This window comes from Lampetra fluviatilis, chromosome 72 (genome assembly GCF_964198595.1).
Source record: "Lampetra fluviatilis chromosome 72, kcLamFluv1.1, whole genome shotgun sequence".
NCBI lineage: Eukaryota > Metazoa > Chordata > Hyperoartia > Petromyzontiformes > Petromyzontidae > Lampetra > Lampetra fluviatilis.
Window position 1 is genome coordinate 4,118,375 of NC_136346.1, and position 18,089 is coordinate 4,136,463.

The 18,089-nt window shown below is 47.8% G+C and overlaps 2 protein-coding genes across 2 annotated transcripts; one reads left to right on the top strand and one right to left on the bottom strand.

The window, feature by feature from the left end:
- Positions 1-554: 554 nt before the first annotated feature.
- Positions 555-9,299, bottom strand: LOC144953194 (zona pellucida sperm-binding protein 4-like). Its single transcript, XM_078883754.1, has 13 exons — positions 9,251-9,299; positions 8,788-8,861; positions 7,857-7,946; positions 6,907-7,028; positions 5,063-5,177; positions 4,380-4,514; positions 4,008-4,186; positions 3,579-3,676; positions 3,074-3,201; positions 1,943-2,132; positions 1,333-1,468; positions 1,094-1,187; positions 555-811 (listed from the first exon to the last, which is right to left on the bottom strand). The coding sequence occupies exons 1-13, from the start codon at positions 9,286-9,288 to the stop codon at positions 555-557; spliced, it is 1,656 nt and encodes a 551-aa protein (XP_078739880.1). The 5' UTR covers positions 9,289-9,299.
- A 350-nt stretch (positions 9,300-9,649) lies between these two features.
- On the top strand, positions 9,650-15,743 carry LOC144953071 (zona pellucida sperm-binding protein 3-like). The gene is made up of 10 exons (XM_078883589.1): positions 9,650-9,704; positions 10,189-10,400; positions 10,830-10,946; positions 11,512-11,611; positions 12,507-12,684; positions 13,071-13,206; positions 13,304-13,398; positions 14,141-14,235; positions 14,632-14,760; positions 15,613-15,743. Exons 1-10 carry the CDS (start codon positions 9,650-9,652, stop codon positions 15,741-15,743), a joined length of 1,248 nt encoding a protein of 415 aa, XP_078739715.1.
- The last annotated feature ends 2,346 nt before the right edge of the window (positions 15,744-18,089 follow it).

The window sequence follows — 18,089 nt, forward strand, 5'->3', positions numbered from 1 at the left end:
CAGAACCCAGGGGTCTGGAGCACCAAGCCACTCGTGCACAAGGCCACAAAAAGTCTAGTCAAGCCACCACAGCGTTGTGGGGCGGTTCCTTTCCAGGGGAAGAGCACTTTGACAAAGTGGACAGATGCTTTGTAATGTCACAAGCAAACCTTTACTTTAAGCAAGTTAACCTTCAGTATTCCGTTTCTCCCCCTGTGCCCCACATTCTTGATGTACCTTTGAAAGTTTGCTATTGTGTGATGGGAAATGTTCCTGGTACATGTACACCGTTTGCTTGTTTTAGGGGAAAAGCTTAAATAAAATCTGGATTCAGAGTCTATAAGCATGGCAAGGTGCTATTGTTTGAAGAAGCCAATGGCCTAAACCTTGATACAAATTACTGCTATCGAGTGACTTGCCTTGGGGAAGAAACGTGACCAAATGCAGCACTAATACTGCCTACATATTGCACACACACACCTCGTCAAAGGTTAGGACAGCAGTAGCGAATTTAAGAATTTTATTTTTGTCAATGGTCAGCAAGACATGCAAGTTCCAGCAATCACAAGTAGTCATCAATAGCTACTTCCGTCGAGTGCCACAGCCCGGCACCTGCGCCTCCTGACGGCAATGGCAGCAGACAGGAGCGCAATGACGGCTGTGGCAATGACGAGGAGAATGGACAGTGTCCCAGCTGAGGCCCACGACGAAGAGGGAGCCTCCAGCAACAGCAGAGCAGCGTCGTTAACAGGAGCTTCTTCAAAGAGCACGGGGCCCTGCAGCGACACCACGTGCTTTCCTACCACGCTGGAAGCAGAGATGGCGTTGCGCTCTGGAACAAGAAAAGAAAATCGGTTGATGACCACTGGCCCATACACAAAGGACACAATATGCTGCAGGTCAAGTTTCCCAGAAAAGCAAACGAGTAGGTAATTTTGGCATGTCACAGTTTGTTAAAAACCAGTCTGCAAAGTCACAGCAAAATGTGCTCTAAATAGAAATTATAACATAGCAACATGAAAACCCCTTAGTCATCTGGACAAATCGTTACTCTGCGAGGCTGTTCTGGGTATACAAGTGCAAGATATTCAATAGAAGGCGCGGTGGTGCTCACGGTAGCGCCTGGTCTGTCCACACTGCCGATTGCACTCGGTGAGGAAGTTGGGGCTGGAGCTGTCGCACACCACGATAGAGCAGTGCAAGTAAACCTGTGGCAGACAGAATGCATCGCTCCGGTAAGTAAAGTTTCCCCATGTTTTTAGGTAGTACTTTTGCTCTCCCCAGTTGTACACCGTAAACATCATCCCTCCATGGTGACCTGGTTTTTAATGGCGGAAAAAAGCGGGCACTCACGAGGTCACGGGTGGTGCTGCGGTCAGAGTTCATGAAGGCGAAGGCCTGGAGTGCCAGACGCTTGTAGTGAGAAGGCAGTGGCAGGTCAGCGACACCAGGGAAGGACACACTGCAACAAGGAGACTGCACGGGGCAGCTGCACAGGTAAAAGTGCCGTTAACCTTCAATTCAAAGCAAGTGTCAGGTATCGGATTGAATGCACGCATCTTTATTGCAATATGCATGCAAGGATGAAGGCCAACTTTAGTCAAGACATGTTCACGACCAGCAAGGCAAGCCCAATTGCCAATATGCAGTGCAACCATCACTGAATATAGTCGGCCTTGTCCAAACCACCAGCTCTGGGAGGCAGAGGGTGGCTGTGTTAACATCCAGAACAACCCAAGGAGCGTTGTGGCCATTGATATTTTGGGTGGCACTGCAATCTTGCTTAAGCGACGCCAGTGCTCAGTCACTATTACATGAACTGTTGTCATTGAAAAGCGACGTAATTAGCACAACTGTTTACGTGGGGAAAAAAAAGACAACCAATGCCTCGAACCAGGTTGCCTCTGCAGACCCTGCTGTGGCCGTGAGAGGGTTTAAAGAGCACTACCCCGCCCAGCCTCACCCATCCACCACAAGCTTCCACTGCGTGGGGTCGGTGGCATCTGCCGTGGGCGTGGCCCAGCAGTCCTTCAGGAAGAGCACCAGTGTGGGGTCAGAGCGGTGCAGCAGTGACGCCTGCACGTAGAGCGGCGTTCCCAGCAGCGTTACCAGCGGGTACTGCCAGGGCTGGTACGGCGTGGTGTAGGAGTTGTCTGGCAGCGTGCAGATATGGTTCACAAGGCATGTGGATTAGTGGTGTAAGGGTCCTGTTTAGAGCACATTGGACAAGGCACCACAAAGTCTAAAACGTGCGCATTACTTTTGAATAGAACTAGGGCCATTATCGCAACTTTGTCCTGGCATAGAAACCGTGGTTGATATTTCATTTGTATTTTTCATAATAAATGCTGTCACCCTCACCTCCGCATGGTTGTCTACATACTGTATACAACGGCATCGCTAAATGTCTGTAGATGCTGCAACGGGCACGGTATGACACCGAGGGGTGGGAATCGGGTGCTAACAGTTGGCCAAACTCTAGTCAATTGATAACGAATGAAGCTATTGACCACCATTCGTTCAAGCAAAGGTGACCTGACAAGAGGCTAAGAAAGCCAGTCAAATTTGCCTTTAAACAATGCCCTCAAGGAGACCGTTTTGGTTGATGGGTTGTGCAAAAAGATTCATTTGGTAGAGCCATGGGAATTAAGGGCATTGTCATCCCTTTCAATGTCGGCCCCACACTAAAATGGTTTCAGCTGGTCGTTGCTAGATTCAAAACCACGGCAGAAGTTAGCATTTTAAGTTATACGTGCTACCATGGAGAATGTGCAAGTCGTTTTAGTTCATTTATGGATAATTATCAATCTGTTGGCAGGTTCACAATACTGGCAGCACAGCCTAGCGCAACGTTCGTTTGCAGTTCAAGTCCAGCAGCTGTGCCGATTAATGCATTCAAAAATCGCATGCAGTGGAAATTAAACCAGGGTTGAGCTACTAGCTGAGCAATGGCTAAAAAAGCACGACTTTCAGCTGGCTTCGAGTCAGAGCTAATAGACCCAAGTTTTCCCTGGGTAGAGAGACATCACAACCCGTGTTCAAGGTGACATTTGTCCACTGAGATGCAAAGGGTGTCGGAGAGAGGAGTACTCACCAGTGAAGACCTGGAGCAGCAGGGAGAGGGGCCCAGTGGCCGTGGCTGGAGGTGGCGGTGGAAGAGTGCTCACCTGCACTCCAAGCTGCAGGTCTCCACTTCCAAGGAAGCGGCATTGAAGAACCATCCTGGTAAACAGACACCACCAGCCAAAGGCATGCACAACGTCCCTCACGGCAGCAAGAGATTGCAGGAGCGACACAGCGGACCGATAGGGTGTTTTGCAGACGTACCAGTGTAGGGACCACCTTGGTTAATACCGTGTTTACATTGGCCACAAGCTATATTCCTACTACTTCAAGATGTTAAAGATCCTGTGACGAGGAAAAGGCGCCCTTGTGCGTTGAATGTCCCAATTTAATGAATAAATAGTTGAATAAGGAAGCAGATTGGTCACGGTTCTGCAAATATTTATGGTCGCAGGGACAGTGGACATTTATGGGGGTGGGTCTCCTCTGCAAGACTCATGCTTGACCCTCATGAGCACAGCACTTGCAGTGCTTACTTGTATGTGGACGACTTGGTGATGGCGACGCTTCCATCAATGCAGAGCTCCCGCTCGGAGACCAACATCAACTCGTACACGAGCTCCTGCCCACTCCACTGGACACACCAAAAAGTAGTTCACACAAAACGATAATGCCATTGAGTGATCAAGCAGAAGAATGATAAGTGGTACTGGCCAGGAGTCCAAATTGCTCACAATTTGCTACAAATTATATATTCGAATCCCCCTAAATTCTGCTTTGGCACTCGATTCATTTGACACTCAATCATAAAATGACCCTGTTGTTCTTTATCAACTCGTGTATGATTGTGCTCTGCACATCAATGAGTTGTGCATCAGGAAGGGTCCCGATGCAGCAGTTCAACAAGGTCAAACAACAACCATCAGGATGTGGGCAGGGCAAAGCAGAGTCCAGGAGCCCAGTACCTGCACAGTGGCACCACACGCTGCCATGGGTACGTCAAAGACTGCAAGGTCTGCAGACACCAGCACGGGGCTGCACTGCGCACCGCCACCGCCAGTCAGGTGCACAGTGCTCAGGTCCAGCGGTGGAGACGTTAGGTTCCGAGACACGGGCACCACAAAGCGCCCATCTGTGGTGCACACTGGGTGGAGAATGGCGGGGAGGGTAATGGAGAGTTCGCTGAATCGCGAAAGATGCCCCATGTAGCCCGTGGTGATGGAACAAGTTCAGGGAACCAGCACAGCAGGATGCTACTGTGCCAACATAGAACCTCAAAGCAAGAGCCTAGTTTAGGTAGTGAATTATGGAACCTCTGTTTTGAGTCAGCTACGTACCAGCCTCACTGTAGAAGCAGCGGCGTAGAGTGGGGTCGTAGCAGCAGCCACTCTGTGCACAGACGTCCGCGCTCGGGACACTCTGCACAGAGTTGCATGGGAAGTTCCCGCTCTGACCAGAGCACGTGGCGATCTCTAACAGCAGCAGGAGCACAACAGGTCATCGTACAAAACCCCACACGTACTTAAAATAAAACGGCATCGTTTGAGCCACGTGTCAAGTAAGTGAATGAGTGTTACTTGGCACATGACCAAATCACCCGAGCAATGCACGCAATCTCAGAAGCAGAGCAGGGTTGAGTTTACAGCAAAAATGGGCAAACACGTTGCTCACTGGCTGTAAAAGGCTCTGACAGTGCAGCACAATTTGTTGCATTGAAGGTTAGTGCTACCGAACCGCGGCCAACAAGGAGCAGCGCGGTGAAGCATGGTCAAATTAACCCTCACGACCCAGGGCATCACCAACCAGCAGTGCATTAGGAAAACGCGTTTATATGGTGCAACTATTGCAATCAGCCATTGGGGGGGGAAAGTGCATCGGAAAAGGATTCAAGCTGCAAGTTTGTCCAGTAAATGCCAAGGGCATGAAAAGCGGTTAACCCAGCAGACCCATTCTATAGCACCAAGTCACAGGTAGTGCAGTCTGTGGGTCCGATTAGCAGAGTCAAATCAATGGTACTCACCTCCAGCCCTCGCTGATCTTAGGTTCTCAGGGCAGTCGATGGTGAAAGCCCAGAAGAGCCCATTGAGCCCCTGCCGCATCTCCTGCAGCTCCACCTGGATCTTCCTCCTGCCGTCCTGGTGAAATAAGCAGACCTCAAAATCGGACTCGGGGCCAGTGCTCCAGGAAGGCTTACACAAATCAGCAGATTTCGTGCATTCGACATTGTTGGGCGAGGCCAGGCTAATGACAAGTAAAGCTGTCAAATGGGAAACCCGCCACCACCTAGCACCCAAATTAAGGCAGGTAGACCGCACGTGGGGGTTGCATTCCTGGGTCCGAAGTCACTTTCCCAGGTTAACCCCTGTCATTGTTCAAACGGATGCTGCGCTGCTCCGTGTGTAATACAGTTTCCATATTGACCTTGCCACAAAACCTCCATTATGCTTCCCACAAACACATAGCACTCACAAATTACCACCCTTCACAAAACTTTTATGTCTTGTGCAAACAACCTCAAGTAGTGCATACATTTCTGGCACAAAGCTCGTATGTTGGTTAGGTCTGCCACTTACATTTTGCCGTTGTAGCTCATACATGTCCAAGTCCTGTGTGCAATATTTTGTGACATCTACGTTGGTTTCTTAGAGGTCAGCTTGGATAGTGACCTTCTGTAGCAATACAGTGCCGTTTATTCTATACCAAGCATCAAACTGCTCCGATTCCCTTCTTTGCATTGAATAGTATCGTGAAAGCTGCATCCATTGGCAGGCGTGAAATACACAAACTGAAAGCTTGTTTTGCCGTGTAAGTTTGGTGATGTAAGAGTTAACCGTTCACACATTGCCTTTAAGGTGGCCACTTTTGTGACATGGACGTCTAGATGGCAAATCCTTTACCGTTAAGTACCGCAAGAGAACAATTATGCTGGAGATAAGACTGACGAGACACAGACTAAAGACAAGAAAGCAATGCAATGAGGCAAGGCCATGGGCAATAAAGGATACTTAGGATTGGTTTAAAGAGTAATGTAGCAACATGGCATACTACAATGAACAAGAGCACAAATAGCAAGTGCAAACCAAGGTAAACTGACAAAAAAATGAACCCGTAAAAACAAAGTTTTTCACTCTAAATCCTTTACATGCGTGGCGGCTAGAGTCCTCTCGTCCTCTGGCTTGAGATGGCTGCCACCTATGGGTCAGATGATTGTCTGCCAGCATTAAGCAATTGATTATTAAATATTCAAAAATTGTATCTTAAAGTATACAATTTTGGAAAAAAATTCAAGAAAATTAATTGTCACGCACAACGAGTCTATGCAAAAATGTCAGCTCGATTGGATCACGGGAAATTGGTTAAAAAACGACCGAAAGATTTGCACGGTCGTAAGCAAGGAAGCGAACTTAATAAAGGATTTAAAAAGACAAGGATGGCAAGATCTTGATAGCAAGACATATGGAATGAGCATTGCATCGATTGTACAGGGATACCGATCAAGAGAAAGAGCTGCTGTATAAAACTAGAAACATAATCGCTACCACCTAGGCATGATCGAAATAACCATATCTTGTAGGCATAAATAGAAAAGGGCAATGAAACTCATCTGAAAACAAATTTCAGAGTGGACGCCATGAACAAAAAAAAAAATCAATCTTTGAAATAGCTATGAAATCAAATGGACGAGCTAAGCAAATGCGGTGGGGAAAATACCAGTAGACAAAATCTAATTTCATTATGGCCAGACATCGGTGTCATGTGATAGCAGACCGGTTATGGATTGCGAACATCAATTTTGCTACTACCACAGCAGTCCCAGCGGGTACTTAGCATCGACGCAAGTCACAACGGTCTCCTCGTGTTCACCTCCACGCGCACGTGGCAGGCATCACCAGCAGCGGTGAAGTGGAGCGCAGCACCGTCCCTCGCGATGGAGAAGCCGCAGTCCCCCTGCACAGACTCCACATCCACGGCCTCATTCTGCACCGCTGGAGACATCAAGAACAAAGTTAGAAAAACCTGCATCTGGATGGATTGCGCACCACAAGTTCATGTGGGCAGCGTCACTGCAAGCAAGAGAAACAACAAAGTATGGCGTTAGTGTGAACGCGAATAGGAAATCTCCACAGAACCAGGAACGTCTCTAGGACACAGGATCCTCAATGCACTGTTGGAATTACGGCACTCCCTAACCTGCACAACGACCTCGTCTAATAGTTGCTAGTAAATAAGGCAGCGTGTCGGATTTAGCGACAAGATCTCCCAAGTCGTCAACGGAGGACTCCGGTGGGAAATGCAGACGATGCGAGTAGAGAACCAGAGTCTGACAGGCGTCATCAGGTTCAGTTTAGAACGGAAGTCACGACCTTGCATGAAATGTTCCAATGAAAGGGAGAGCGGCCATTGGGCAGGCAAGCAAGAGGTGGTATCGATTAATAAGGGATTCACCCGTCTAGTAAACACAATTATCCTATGGAAGAATAAGATTTGAGTTTCGTCGTCGTCTGATGTATTAGACTAGTTGAAATGAACCATGACGCAAATACATTATTACGCTTTGAATTCCAGATTCATAAAATTTCCATCGTTCATGCGAATTACATTTCACAACACGAACCAAATATAGACACCGAATGAGAAACTGCGAGGTCAAAGCGAATCGAAAACGAAGCAGTTGTGACCAAACAATTGACCAGAGAATCTCAGCCCCGTATCAATTTGATTGTATCCTTGGAGTGGCTTCATATATTCAATCATACAATGGATCAAGATGTCAATTATGTCATCATGATTTAATTGAAAGCTCGTCGACTCACTCCGTACAAAGACACGGTAGTCACTGTGAGAGGAGCTGCTCCATCCCACAGAAAAACCCAGGGTAGAGGAGATGCATTGCTTCAGCAGACCTGGGGGAGGCAGTTCAGAAGTTGAAACGTCAACATCAACTACACCTTACGGAGCAATTAAAAAACAGCCCGCGACGGTTGGTGGGTGGGCGCAGTCCCTTTACTTTACTGTGCACACAAGTCTGTAAGGTGTTGCTTTGTTTTTATTTGGCGCAAAGTCAAAAGGCACGTGCACGACTAGACAGTATGAACCTCATACCAGGGATCCTCAGCCTGCAGCTTCGAAGCCGTTGGTTGAAACATATTTTGGTAGTAGACCCCTGCATTATACTCTTGAAATTGTAGTAGAAAGTTGCCAAGGTAGAGCCTGATATGCAAATTATCAACGCGAGTGCACAGTTCCTTGTTACTATAATGGAAAGGAACAAGGTCATGATGATTTTGCACGCGAGTGTTACGTATAGTCCTGCGCAGTCAAATGTTGTACAATTCACCATTTTAAGTAAAGTTGCAAGGGCCGTGCCATCAGTCACCAGCCATATTTTTCGAAAGCGTTATTATCGTAAAAAGGAACGTGCAAGGGAGAGTTAATGTCCCCAAACGTCCCCTTTTCCATGCGCTGGAGGATTATTAATTACCCACATGCCGGCCTATGACCAACCGCAGCCATCACGTCGCGTCACGTGACCGCTCCGGCGGCAGGCGCACAACAAATTCACCCCCCCCTCCACCTCGTCCAGGCAGCGCTCTGGTTGGCATCTCGTGTCGCCGGTAACGCTTTTCCAGTTCACCGAGAGACGCCGCCATTATAGTCTTGTGCATGGCGGTGTCCAGACACACGATAGCGGTAGTGAGAGAATGCGCGATGTGGTTTGCATGTGGCGACAGCAGCGCCCCCTACCTCTCGGCTCCCCCAGCGTCCGCGGTCCCAGCGACTGTCGAAGCCTCGCGTGGACGGAGCCCAGGCAGAGGAAGCTGCGGGAAGTACGAGACACGTGACCGCCAAGACGAGAGAACGCAGGCGGAGGAGAGAGGCAACCCCCCCCCGCCCACCCCACAAAAAAAAAATTGGCCCTGTAGCGATTTTAGGAAGGGCCTATTCAAGCCAGCACGGTGCACGAAGGAATTGGTGTAAACAGCGCCACGCAAAGCCACCTTTGGAACCCCACCACCCACAATGGGGCGAGCCAGACATTTCAGGACCGCATTTCCACATTTTTATCTCAATGCATTTCTCCATGCAGGTCAGTCACCCAAAGCGATATGGAAACGCCCTCTCTTACAAACGTACACAAGACTTCATTATCCAGAGCTGTTGAGGAACATCCCTGAACACCACTCAGCACTCCCCTCCGCCTCCTCACCTGGTCAGGAGCAGCAGAAGAACTCGCAGAGCCGCCATCGTAACACAAATCATCGGCTGCGTCGCTTCCCTTAGGCCATGGACCCCTTTTATATGGAGAGCCCTCAGCGATCCCGATCCAGATTGGATCAGATCCACCCACGCATTGTCTAATCAGCGAGATTTTATCAGAGCAGATCGAGTCACTCATTGTATCATCAGTAGAGGTTTGCTCGATCTCGGCGCACGTGCATGGATAGGAGCTGCACCGCAAATCACGCGGCACGTACGCAGGAGGAGTAAATTGGCTCATTACTGAAACTGAATGAGGCCGCGCGCAGATAAAAGCCCCGAGTCGGGACAGTAGCTGCGTTGGCTCTGCTGGTGCCGTGCTAAGTCGCGGTTTTTTGTTGTCCTTGCGATGGAGATCACGAGGGCTTTATTTTCTATCTTGGGGTTATTATGTCTTGCCTCTGGTGAGTGGAGTTTGGTCGAAAGATTATTTTACAAACGTGTTTATTCGTCGTGTAATGTAACTGCCGTGTTTACTAATGTGAACACCATAATATACACTTACTAACGATGGGTTTGGTAGTGTGGCGTGGTGGTTAATTCACTGTTCTATATACCTGAACACGAATTTGCGTCCTGGTAATGTTAACATTGGCGAGATGTGTCTAGACCTGGGGCTTTGCCCTAATTCAGCCCGTATTGATCTGTATGGTAAAACTGTCTCCAGCAATGTGCCAGACTTGATCCAGTAGTGGATTGCCAAAACTGATTCTTAACCTGTCGTAACGCGTGTATACATTTTATTGAGGTGCTACTGGGGAATTCGAACTCTAGTATTAGCAGCTCCGTATGGATGATTGACTCAAGTCTGGGACTTTCTACGGCTTCACTGACAACCTGTGTCACTGTTTGGGTAACTCTCGCGTCTCGTCCCGTGCGGCACCGCAGCTGCAGTGGCCACCTCCGCCACGGTGAGTGTGGTGTGTGACGAGGCGACGCTCACGCTGACCGTGAGCAGGGACCTGTTCGGCACTGGTCACCTGGCCCAAGCGAGTGACCTGTCCCTGGGAGTGCCAGCCTGCCCCGTCACTGGGAGCGACGCCCTTGCTGGGACGGTGACCTTCCTCTACGCACTGGAAAGCTGTGGCAGCAGCCTCCAGGTAACTGGCTGCTAATGCTGCTGTAACATAATCTGCGCAATCCAACTGCTTTATGTTTTTGCCGAGTATAGATGCAGAAGAATTACAATTCCGCATTCGAGTCAAGCCAGACTTCTTCAATAACAGCGGGGTTTATCGCTTTGAAGTCCCCTTAGTATTTGTAGATCGGTCATTGCATTATTATGTTAAGGTCTGTTCTGGTTGACCAGTCGTACATTATAGCGTTTTTAATCTTCCAAAATACATTTGGAATCTGCATCTGCCATGGTTGGTGTGGGTGTGTTTTTTTATGGTGGACATGAACAAGGTGAATTATATAAACCAAGGAACTGCTGCATTGGGTCTTTCACCAAGGTGTTTGAGCTTTTTTTTTTTTATTCCGCTAGTATTGCAATAAGTAATAAACCCCACGTCTTCCTCCCTTCTTAGATGAGTGCAGAGCTGCTGTCTTACGAGAACTACCTCTACTACCGCCCCACGTCCAACACGGGCATTATCCGCACAAACTACGTCGCCGTGCCGGTCGTTTGCCGCTATCCCAGGCGAGTTCACCAGCAGTCTCTGGTTGACATTTGTTTAATTTAGAAGTCCAGCTAAACTGTTTACAATTCTACCACTGTCTTTAAAAATTACGTGCCGTTTCGTGTGCTTTAGCTTTGCGAGGCCTGAATTGCAATAAAGCCAATGTCAGCGAGTTAATCCACCGATGGAAAGTCTCCCTGTGCTGTCTGTCGTGGGGGTTTTTAGTGTCAACTTTACTGATGGGTTCACATCAAACGCCTGTCGTGGCCTGTCTCGAACATCCAGCCTTGCAAGTGTCTGAAGTAGTGCATGCATTGCATACTGTGTGAACCACGGTCCCCTTAATTATACTCCATTCCCCCAATTCTTCTACTTTCTCTTATTTGGCCCTCGTCGGATAAAAGTCTTGCAAGTTGCGATGTTAAATATACTCTGAAAATATGATTCTGTATCTCTTCGCTTGTCTATTCGTTGTAAGATGTTAACGACATTGCAATAATAATCTGGGCACTAATTGGTGCAGTTGAGCATCACCCACCTCTGCTCTTTGTAGAGACTGTGTGCCTGATCTCTTCCTGACTGCAGGAAGGGGAACGTGTCCAGCGATGCCATCAAACCCACATGGATCCCCTTCAGCAGCGCCAAGGTTATGCAGCAGCAGCTGAGCTTCACGCTGAGGCTCATGACCGGTCAGTGGTGATGTGAGGACTTTGATTGCCTATTATGCACATGGCTACTACCAGGATGGCAATTTAGACTATAAACCCTTCAATATGTGTGCTTGGTATTGAAGAATAGGCCAGATATATGCCTGAGGTCCCTAAACTTTATCTGAGGTTAAAAATAGGTTTACCCCTTTTTTTCTGGCACAAACTGTGCTGTTTGGATGTTAAAACACCAAACAGACCTTTTTTTACAAGGAATCGTGTCTACATTAACCACTAATTGTGGTCAGAATGCAAACAAAACAACTGATAATATATGCATTGTCTTTGAAACCGATTGGTCCACACCAGACGGCTTTCTGTCGAGACAAAAGACTGTCTGGTTTCCACCAAATGCGTTTCAAAGATATATTATCAGTTTTACTGGTAGGAACGAAGTGAACCAGCCTCCAATAGATTCGTCCGTCCGTCCGTCCGATGTCCGATTAGGTGTAGCAACATCGCCCCCTACTGCAAACACTTGCCAGGACCCCACAAAAACCTTTAGACTCAGTGGGGCTTTCCTGGCTAAACAAGTGTAATAATACATTATGTTTATATTCTTTGGTTATTCGTTCCTACCAGCCCACCCAGCAGGGTCCTGTTTTATTTGCATTCTGACCACAAATGTTGTGGTTAATGCAGATATGATTGATTTGTAAAACGTTTCAGTTTGCTGTTTTAACATCTTAACACCTGTTGCCAGAAAAAAGGGAAACCTATTCTCATTTTGGTACTGGCAAAGGAGGTCCCATGATTTATCTGGTTTTCTTCCACAAGCAGTGGCGTGAGCAAGCACTTTCCTGGCTGCGCTTTTAGTCTGCACTCGGTCTTGGCAATTGTGTTTTGAAGATGTCTAATTGTGTTTTCTTTTATGAAGACGACTGGAGTGTGGCGCGACCTTCCACCGTATACCAGCTGGGCCAGACTCTGCATATCGAGGCGAGCGTGCAGACACTGAACCACGTTCCACTCCGGGTCTTCGTGGTCAGCTGCTTTGCAACACCGGTTCCGGACAGGAACTCTCCCCTCAGCTACCAGATAATTTCTAACGCTGGGTGAGATTTCTCTCTTAATCCCACCTAATGCATGTTTATGCTCCTTGTCTTAAAGGTGACATTCCACTGCTTGAGTATATAACAGAGCCTGACCTTGGAATGCCGCTGAATCTTGCTCTGATGGTTAATCCTGACCAGGTGTATGGTTAATGATTTTTATCATGTGGTGTGTGTCGGTACATTACTGATGAGAGATGTGGTCAATGTGCGTCATTGGTGACTGATTTGGTTTGCGAGTTGGAGGGGAGCCCCTTAAGAGGTGGGCTTGGCACACCCTTGGTGCAGTATTATACAGTGGAAGAGGAGTACTACATCCCCTAGCGCTGGCTTTCTGCTGGCCTGCCCTATGTAAAGCCACGTGTCGTACATCTACGGTGCCTGTGCAGGTGTCTGGTGGATGGCAAAGTCTCGTATGATGCTCACCTCACTTCTGGCTTCCTGCTCCGGCAAAGTGACAACGTCCTTCGCTTCTTCATAGATTCCTTCCGCTTCCTTGCGACGTTGACCAACAGTGGCGATCAGGTGATCTACTGTCATGCAGGCTTCTACAGAAACCACCTTTTAGCCACGTGGTAGGCAGTGTGGTTGAGTAATAACCATCTTCCTCTTCTCGGTCCAGGTTTTCGTCTTCTGCCAGCTGAAGGTTGCAGATGTTGCTACATCTCCAACGGCTGTCAATAAAGCTTGCACCTACAGCCCCTCGGCTGCATACAGGTTGGTCTGCTTCCTTGTATTGCTCAGCAATTTGTTTTTCGGTGTCTTCCATCCAATAGCTCAATCCATGCCTTGCATGTTGGCTACATATTATTGCATGCCTGTGTGCTTAACTAATATCCCTGAGACCTGACTTTGGTTTCTAGCTGCAACTGGTATTACAACATTTCCTGTGCAGTCTCACGGGTCTTTTCTTGTTTAGATGTATTCAGGTGATTATTGGTCATAGCCTGCACTTGTCTTGCGTTTAGCAACAAGTGTAGCGGCCTGCAAACGACGTCTGTCATTCGTTTGAGCTCCTTTTGAAAAATCTCAGCCTCGTAGCCAGAGTTCAAATCTCACTCGTGGCTAATGTCGGCGCATCAACCGAGCCTCGCCTTCGTAGATTTTTTTTTTTTTTTCCTCAAGCTGATCACCAGGGCTGGTGTGTAACAACCTTGGAAGTGGTCCTGGTCAGACTTTCCCTTCATACTACAAGTACTTTCCTATAATGCTCTGACTCTACAGGTCGGGTGCCGTCATACAGTTAAACACAACTACGCCCAGAATTGTATTCCTGGCCACTGCTCCCATCGAGTGGTATTGTCGCCATCGCTGTGGTCGACCGTGGTGCTGGCCAAATGGTACATCGCTGTACGTTGCTTTCCCTGAACGGGTGCTCAATCGGCACTTTGCTCAAATGTGAACGGATACGAGTAAGCATTGCCTGTGTAACTACAGACGGCGTTTGTGTGCAATGCAGGTGGGTCTCTGCTGATGGCTCGGACTCGGTGTGCAGCTGCTGCGAGTCCACGTGCCCCAGTGGAAGAAGGCGCAGGGATGTGGCAGCAGTGACTGGTGAGTACAACCGTCGTATTCAGCCATTTAGTCTTGTACAGAAAACCCTTGAATATCAAGGCAGTTACGTTCTTGGAAAGTGTCAGAAAAGCCAAACTGCGACATTCACTATGGTAAGCCTTGCCTAAATAATGGTGTTAGGTATGTGGCACTCAGGAATGGAGGCATCGCGATTGAAATAAGTAATGTGCCAAGTAAACTAAATAGAAATAATTTCAATTTAAAGCTTTTGTGACTGCAGGGATTCATATTCTTGTTTTTTTCGGTAAAGTCACGTAGAAGGAAAATACCAAAATTATCATGACGTTTGGATTGCAACACAAGCAATCATCATCAGGTGTGTGTGGGCTTAAGCCTGGGCATTCGCTGCATTACAAATGTGGTCCTCTCACTCAGGACCGTCGTATGCGGTGGAAGATGTGATGCTGGGCCCCATCGTGATTGCCAAGCCCTTCTCAGATGGTGCTGAGCCAAGCAGCCCTGCAAAACAGCAGCAGCCACGGGTTTCTACATCTGCATCCAAAGGTAAAGCTACCAGATTCTTTCATGGCACATTTTTTCCAGTCTCGGTTAAAAGCTATTTCTCATACTTTGATACTGGCAAAAAGGTCCCATGATGTATCTGCTCGCCCAGGGATATAAATGCTCTGATGCATGGATTGTCGTTGTACTGTTTGCCTTTTCGCGTTTTCTGGTTTGACTCGGACTAGCCCATAAAGAAGGTTGTCTGATGTAGACCAATCCGTTTCAAAAATGATACCTATATAAAAGAAGCATGTTCACCAAAAGTACGTGCGGTTAATGCAGACCTAATTTAAAACCAGGACATCCATGAGGCAATGACGCTTTAAGGTTGACCTCTCATGAATTGGCAGTCTGTAATACTTAATCTCTATACGGAACTTTTTGCAGTTTGGGGAGGAAGCAATTTGTTTATGGAAGTCTGGTTTCTTACTCCTTTGAAAGGGCCTATGACATCCAACTACAACCCCCTTCCCCAATAACAAGTTGAAAAGGTACAAAACACGGATATTACAGCAGTGCCCTAAAAGGTATGACCAACAAATATTGCCATGATCCTTCTTAAATGTGCTTTGGTCGTCAGATGTAAATATGTTTAAAATCTCAATTTGTTTAACATACCTAATGATATTTGTGATTATTTTTTAATAACATGTGTGACGTGCTGCACTAAAGCCATCCACCAGTGTTAAATGGCAAACCTTGGTGAGTGACAAATTTGAACAGTACGTCTTTCACACCTTGACCAAATACTTGGATAGGTCAAATGCCCCCACAACTTCCAGCATGTGGAAACCCTAGCTTTATGGCTCCGCAGTTACTCACCAGCCCTTTCTCTCAATTGTTGTTTTACAGGTGCTGCTCCCGTCCTTGGTCTGGCAGTGGCTGCGCTGGTGATGGCTGTCGCAGCAAGCGCCACGGTGGCTTTGTTTGTTTCGAAGAGGCGTCACACGACTCCTTCAAAGGGATTGGAAACGAGCTTCTGATCTTACGTTGCTTTGCCTAAGTTGTGATAAATAAAACTCTGGTGCATTACTACTTGTCTTGTGGAGTCGTTGCTTGGCGTTTCGAGCACTTTGTGTAACTACACCATAGCCCACTTCATGAGGGTGAGCATGAAACAATTGTGGTCTCCAATTCATGCGTGCCAGGACTAGTAGGATGTACCTAATAATGGCAAATGGGTTTTTTAAACCTTCCCAATTGTCCAAGCTGGCAGTCGTTGTTGTCCATGTACAATGGAGCAGTTGAACAATTTCAAGTAAGAAATCTATTCCTATGTCACTTTAATCTTCCATAAAAATGGCCCCAGAAGTTTTTAACCGTGGCAGGAATTGGGCATTGTTGGTACATTACAATGACGGATAATGTGCAACAACCGTGCAAAAAAAATAGGCGCATTTAATACTGTACTTAAGCTGGTTGGAGTTTTACATGTGGAAATTTATTTCCAGAGTGCCCACAGCCTTAAATCAAAATATTACCGGTAGGAACAACAGTTCCACACTTCCCACCAGGGATTGGTGATCTGTCTTGCATAGCCACGCCCTCGATTTGTATTTCATAAAGTGCTTCGGGCGGGCTCGGCACCGCGTGACGCGCCGCCCAACGCCGCTTGCGCCGCGTGACACGGATCGCACGAATGCTCTGTCCAACCAAACTCCTACCTGCACACTCGGAAGGAACGTGTTTAGTCATCCTCGGGATGTGAGCTCAGAATCTCTGTCCATTGGATGCATGTCAAAGTTACAACAACCAACAATACAAGCTATGGGAGTGCATAGTATCTTGAAGGTACATAAATTACACTATACAAAGTATATAGTTCAAATAACATGGATACACCAAATCCCATGCTTGTGCAAATTGGCCCCAGACCAGAGTTTTGTGGTGGTGCTTGTGTGGTTGTGCAAGGTGGAGTTGAACTGGGGGTGCGGGCTAAAGTAGTGCAGCGTTTGTGGTACCTAGCTTTACAACCGTTGCATTTGATAGACTTTGCATTGACGTTCTTGCCACAGCCGCCACAGAGGAAAAACGGGCCTGGATTCAATTCAAAGAAGCCAGCTCCAGTATGCTGGGAGGCCTGGGCTTGGCTGGTGAAAAAACAGGAAAGTGCGAGTGGTGATGTTGCCATTTCCAAGTGCTTTCATAGTACTTGGTCTCTCCACTTTGAACAAGCGGTAACACTGGAGAGACTGCATGTGCAAGGAGTTATTTTCATAAGTGGGGCGTGTGATTCTTCCAGTTGACAAATGTAGTCTTTCGTGCTATGATGTGAAAGTCTGGAGCAGGTAATGTTGAGGTCTCGTTACCGTGCCACGTTTATACCCCCAAAGAGTCTCCTACGGACGAGGAGATGTTTGCCACATAGATCATTAACAAAAAGCTTGTCATCTCATGGAGTTTTGCAAAATCTAGGCAGAGCCAGAAGGCCTGGGGATATGTTTGTACCGTGACCAGGGCACCTTGGGCAGCCTGGTGAGACCTCCATGAATAAATTTTTCCTCATTCGTCAGGTATGCTGGTGTGTGAATTTAAACTTAGAGAGTCTTAAGTGAGAGCTCTTGGAGCAACTCTTGGGGCTCGCCAGATCTGTCCATATCTCTGCGGTATAATCTCATGGGGCACAAACATGTCAATTTAACCCTTTGGTGCTTAAAATCGGTCAATGATTGGATACACTAAAGCCCCAAGCTTCTTAACGAGGGATGTATTTATGGCATGTCTAATCTGAAAGTCTCTGAAATTGAGAGTGGGGATATTATATCATCCGCAAGCTTTTGAAAGACATCACCCTCCCGTTTGCATGTGTAGTGACATAAGAAGGGAGGGGCTGCTGGGGGCTCTGGGACCCTGGGCGGGCTAGGCGCTTAAGCCTCTTGGCGCCAGGCGTTGGGTTCCCAGGCGCTTAAGCATCTTGGCGCCGCCAACGGGGGGGGGGGGGGGGGGGCCTGTGTGTGCTCTGTGGGATGTCTGGTGGCGCACACGGACCCACCCCTCGTTGGACTAGGCATAAAAGGGGAGCTCCCTGGACAATCAGGGCCAGTCGTAGCTCAAGACCCAAGACACAAGACCAGCCATCTGAGGACCCTGGGATGTTGTGAGAGCCAGTGGTGGGACTCTGGAACTCCCGACTCTACGACCTTGTGAGGGCGAGTTCCAGAGCGTAGCCAGAGTAGAGTATCTAGGCTGTGTACCTAGGCTGTGTACCTAGGCTGTAACAGAGTATCAGGAGTGTCAGGACTGTTGGAGAGTTGGAGTGTTGGATTGTAATAAAGAAGTTACCTCTACAAGTGTCTCCGGAATCCGTTACATTTGGCGTCAGAAGTGGC

Coding starts and splice junctions, on each gene's coding strand:
- LOC144953194 (XM_078883754.1), bottom strand. CDS start 9,288: ATGGCGGCTCTGCGAGTTCTTCTGCTGCTCCTGACCAG. Junction 1,188..1,332: donor GCAGCACCACCCGTGACCTC/GTGAGTGCCCGC, acceptor TGTCTGCCACAG/GTTTACTTGCACTGCTCTAT. Junction 812..1,093: donor TGGACAGACCAGGCGCTACC/GTGAGCACCACC, acceptor TTCTTGTTCCAG/AGCGCAACGCCATCTCTGCT.
- LOC144953071 (XM_078883589.1), top strand. CDS start 9,650: ATGGAGATCACGAGGGCTTTATTTTCTATCTTGGGGTTATTATGTCTT. Junction 11,612..12,506: donor CACGCTGAGGCTCATGACCG/GTCAGTGGTGAT, acceptor TCTTTTATGAAG/ACGACTGGAGTGTGGCGCGA. Junction 13,399..14,140: donor AGCCCCTCGGCTGCATACAG/GTTGGTCTGCTT, acceptor TGTGCAATGCAG/GTGGGTCTCTGCTGATGGCT.